Source organism: Penaeus japonicus, unplaced genomic scaffold, assembly GCF_977035675.1.
Source record: "Penaeus japonicus unplaced genomic scaffold, GWHDUDI00000001_assembly GWHDUDI00000001, whole genome shotgun sequence".
In the NCBI taxonomy this organism is placed as follows: domain Eukaryota; kingdom Metazoa; phylum Arthropoda; class Malacostraca; order Decapoda; family Penaeidae; genus Penaeus; species Penaeus japonicus.
The window spans coordinates 24,646,808-24,651,807 of record NW_028234403.1 but is presented as its reverse complement, the minus strand read 5'-3'; the positions used below and the strand labels follow the sequence as shown (position 1 = coordinate 24,651,807).

Here is a 5,000-nt window from a genome sequence, read left to right as displayed (position 1 = left end):
GTCTCTTAAGCTAACTCCTAGCATAAGCCATATATATACATATATATATGTATATATATATGTATATATATATATATATATATAAAATTTTGTTTAAACATACAAAAAAATCATATTCTTTGTTTGTTGACTAATGAAATACACTAAATATGACTCAGTAGTAATTTATGAAATGAAATTATAATGATTTACTTTTATACAATGAAACTCCCAAAAGATCATAAATATTTATAAAGAATGTAGAATTGTACCCACGGAAAGATTCATTATTAAACTATTAAAAGTACCATAGATCAAAATAACATAAACATGAAGTTGCATTTCATCTACCTCTCCTTTTTCTAGTCCAAGATGACTAAAAAAAATTCTTGTTAGGTAGGATAGGCTTGAAATGTGTGATCTGTCAGTGGAGAAGACGCACTTAAAGGAAGTTTAAGAGTGCTCTAAAGCCATGGTCACACTAGTAACTTGTAGCAGGGGATCCCCATGTGCATGGAGTAAACGTCCCCAACTAGCGGGTGATCCGGGGTGAGGTCTCCCAGCTAGCAGGGGAAAACCAATACACCGCTGTGTATGGGTGCTCTGCAATGGAAGTATCTTAAGTTAAATCCGTAAAAAAGATTAGGCAAATTCATGTCACCAGTGCTATTATAGAATGAAACATATCTCTTGTAGTTAGAAAAGACACGTATTTTATGTTAGACAAGGATGGTGCAAAAGTCTTCTAGGACTGCATGGAAGTTCTCTAGGATTATTTGGGAATGCTCTTGAGTTAACGGTGGTGTTAAAATACCAAGGGTAATGGAGGACTACTCTGGGATTTTTCAGAATGTAGGTATATTTTAGGGAAGTGGGGGAATACTCTTGGAATGGTCTAGGAGTGGTTTAGGTTGGCGAATGAATTATTTAGGTTGTCCAGAAGCTATCTGCGGTGATACAGAAACATAGCGTCGGTTGTTTAACACTTAAGAGGGTTGGGAAATACTTTTTGGTGGTTTAGAAGTGTTGTGAAAGCATATACCTGTAATGACGGTGATCTCATCTCATCTGCATATCAACAACCAGTTGTTTAGAAAATTCTACTATATATTATTCAAGGATTTATACTTTTGTATATAATTATGAATAATAAATTGAATCGTTTATTGCAGAAAACTTTTATGAGCAAGGTCAATTTATGACCACAATATTAATGGCAATACACGCAGGTGTGTGTGTGTGTTCTTGCTAGTGACTGTTCACATACACTCACCATGTTTTTTATATACATATGTATTTGAAAATCTTCTACTGCAGGCGTTGCAGATCACCATAATGATCACGGAGATCTTGCTGTTCGTAGTGGGAACGTTGTTGCTTCACTACTTGATATCTAGGCCGCGGGGAATGCCACCAGGTAAGGGTGTTTATAACAGTGTTTGTTAGGTGTATGAGGATTAACTACGTATGAAACACACCATTTCTGTAATGGAAAAATATCCACACACTACCATTCCAGGTCCAATGGTCATACCATACCTTGGCTCCAGGCCTATCTTCAGTGTCGCCGATGTGCAGGCGATGCACAAAGTATATGGCGACATATTCAAGTAAGAAGCTTTTCTTTCTACATTTCGGATTACCCCCAGAGTTACTTCATACAGCATCTTCAAAGGATGACCTTGTAGTACTAGTTATGCTTCCTTGCTAGGTAATGGCGTTAAGATGTTGCTTCTCGCGACTGCAGAACTTTTTTTTCATGTATTGATCTCATTTCCGCTAGTAAGTTCACCTGACTTCTTATTTCACCTTTTGGATATTCGTATTCTCTCTGATATATATATTTTTTTTAGAAAACGTTTTATATTCCTTTCTCTTATTGTTTTTATATATCTTTTTAAAATTCGGTGAGCTTTTGTGTACATATTTTGTGCAAAGAGAGACAATCTTCAGTCCTTTGGCTTGATATCTGAAGGCATACACCAGTGAACACACGGGGAAACATTTATAATTCAAAAAGCACTTACCAAATAAAATGCATATGGCATGCATATATGTATACTAAATTCTCCTTTTCAGGTCCGAACTGGGGCCAAATAAACTTATATTCTTATGCAACAACAAACTTATCAAAGAAGCATTGGCAAAGGTGGAGTTTGCTGATCGTCCTAGTTTAGAACTAATGCATTTTCTGACTGATGGACAAGAGGCAGGTGTGTAGACAGTCTGCATTATTTATGTTAGTGAAATCAAACATCTAGATATGCATAAATCTATATTCAGCTGTTATGTCATAAACATGCAGAACGAAAGAGAGAGAGAGAGAGAGAGAGAGAGAGAGAGAAGTCGGATAAGTCTTGATCCCTTTAGTGGAGATGCAGCACCAAGGGAAATGGTTGGAATTCCGCGCGTCTTCGTCCCACGTCCCGGATATCGGATCCCGATCGTTTTCGTTTTAAAATCCTTTATCTTCCTTGGTTGCTGGAGTCGAGCATCTTGCAGGCGGACCTTCTACGTTGTTCCTTGAGGGCGTCCAGTTGTCTTCTTCGACGGGTGTCCACACTCTTGGTTGCTGGGAAACGCTCTTTCATCTAGGCGTTTTGGGCATCTGCTACCGCGGAGCTCCCGCACCGTAGTGCTGCTTGGCGACCACATTACGGGCCTTTTTTCGTGGTTCTTGGCGTTCTGCTTGTCTGCTTGATAACTTAATACATTCAGGACGAAATAGAAAATAGAAAGAAATACGAACAAAGAGTGGGGGGATAAAGAATTAATACAGAGTGAGACGGTAGATGGTGGGTCTATATTGAGTAGCGAGTCCGTGAGTTTACGAATAAGATGAGAAGAAAGTGAATGATTAACACAGAGTGTGTGAATATAAGTATTTATGATTGAATGAATTCGTATGGAATTATTAATTTAAAACAATAAAATGATTAATACTTTTCTGAAATTAGAATCTGATGTTAGTACTTTCGTAATGATTAGCTAGTACAATGAAATGAATAATTATGAATAATGATAATGATGATGAAACTGATCCAAATCGGGAATATTCTGGGTCAATTATGACCCATCGGATAGTTGGCTCACAGTAGGTGCAAAGCGTCTTACGCGTAACCCTAGCATCTGTGTACTCTATTTCGGGAATCATTTTACGGCGAAGTTGCGCTTGACGGCGAGAGAATATCTTAAGCGGAAGTATGAATTTGCACTAGAATCATACAAGTAATGAAACATGATTATAATCATGATATTGATCTGAGTCTGGAATTTTTATGAAGAGAAAATTCCTAAAGATATTTAACGAACATTCAGAGATCATTCGTTTGAGATTACATACAAAGAATTGCAGAATTCGATAATACAAAAGAATGGTTAACAAATGAATGGGGAAGTGGGGGTTAAGAAAAAGTCCCGACGCTGCAACCAGCTGTGTGAGGTCGCGTTGGGGTCCCACTTCTGCCACCAGTTATGGGTTCCATCGCTGGCATTAGTTGTGAGAGGTGTCTCATAACTTCGGTGTTTAGCAGAAGTCGGATAGGCCTTGATCCCTTAATTGGAGATGATGGCAGCAAGTGAAATAGTAATAATTACTGTTGGAGCGGGTGGCTTGTTGGACGTCCGTTCCCGGACGGCTGCAGCTTGGGGTGTCGTGAGGTGCGATAGAGGTAGCGAGCGGAGAGAGATCAAGCGAGGGACTAGGTGCTGGCATAAGCATCATGGTATTTAGTGTATGTCTCTGAGAAAGAGAGAGAGAGAGAGAGATACGCACGCACAATATGCGATTCCCGTGCTTTCTTCCGCAGGTGTCATAATGAGCAACGGCAAGCGATGGGAGAACGCTCGGAGGTTCCTGCTGCGCAACCTCCGTGACCTCGGGATGGGCAAGACTTACTTGGAGGAGAGCATTCTGGTGGAGGCCAGAGCGCTGGTCGAGGACTTCAGGTCTGGCGCAGGGACGCCCGCTCACTTGCCCGAATCGCTCAATGTCGCTGTTTTGAACATTATCTGGCAGATGGTCGCAAGTACGTCGCAGCAGTAAAACATTCCCTTTGTTGAGCCGATGAACAGTATTTTGACTTGATTAAGGATAGACGTCAGCTCATCATCACCGATTTAATCATTAGCATCACCATTCCTAGTGGTATCAGTATCACCATTACTCGACCGTTTCATCATCTGTAGCATTATTATTCTTATCATGATCGTCTTATCACCATGACACAGGCAAGCGCTACGACCTCCACGACAAGGAAGTACTGGAGCCCATCGGCATCCTGCGCGCCGTCGACTCGTCCTCTCCGATTTTGTTCGTCGAGTTCATCCCGTGGCTGAAGAAACTGATTCCGGGATTCCTAACGGAGAGGATATTCGTCGCGCAGTTGAGGAAAGTCAAAGACAGCATGGTGACTTTAATGAAGGTAAGACAGACGATGATGCGTGGATCCTCTCTGACAACATGCTTTTTATTTTTATTTTCAGGCAAATAACACAGGTACACATTTTCTGCAGCTCGCGCATATATGTGTTCGTGTAATAATGATAATAATTTGGGTGTGGAACAGGCTTTTGCAACTGCAAGTCATACTGTGGCTGTCTGTTTATTGTGCTTCTAAATTAACCCCTGTGAAAAATGGCCAGTATAGGACTGAACCCTGGTCAGCAAGATTGCAAGCCGAGACCACTACCACAACAGCGCATAGTGTGTGAATGAGTGAGTGAGTGAGTGAGCGCGCGCGCGCACCATACATGCTATGTGATAGTATTATGTAAAGATATTGTAAACAGTACGACTGATGTGACCGGCCTCCCTCAGACCACTATCGAGGCCCACAGAGCCAAGCACGACCCAGCCAACCCACGGGACGTCATCGATGAATACTTAATAGCCATGGACGAAAAAAGCGAAATTGCTGAGTATTTCAGTGGTGGGTATGCATTCTGCATTTCTGTTTGTTTGTTGGATAACTGAAAACTGCTTCTCGATATATAACACATAGACACATTTGTCTACTTAC

At 40.8% G+C, this 5,000-nt stretch overlaps 1 protein-coding gene across 3 annotated transcripts in view; it reads left to right on the top strand.

Moving 5' to 3' along the window:
• The window catches only part of LOC122253033 (cytochrome P450 2L1), a 10,608-nt gene that overhangs the window by 2,824 nt on the left and 2,784 nt on the right, over window positions 1-5,000 (top strand). For 2 of the 3 annotated variants that reach the window (XM_043015790.2, XM_086537651.1), the window contains exons 2-7: window positions 1,297-1,396; window positions 1,499-1,589; window positions 2,059-2,192; window positions 3,789-4,007; window positions 4,210-4,403; window positions 4,799-4,910. In XM_043015790.2, the coding sequence (XP_042871724.1) occupies window positions 1,315-1,396; window positions 1,499-1,589; window positions 2,059-2,192; window positions 3,789-4,007; window positions 4,210-4,403; window positions 4,799-4,910 (832 nt within the window). In that variant the 5' untranslated portion in view covers window positions 1,297-1,314. The remainder of the gene's footprint in view (window positions 1-1,296; window positions 1,397-1,498; window positions 1,590-2,058; window positions 2,193-3,788; window positions 4,008-4,209; window positions 4,404-4,798; window positions 4,911-5,000) is intronic. The other variant, XM_043015791.2, reaches the window with a different exon arrangement.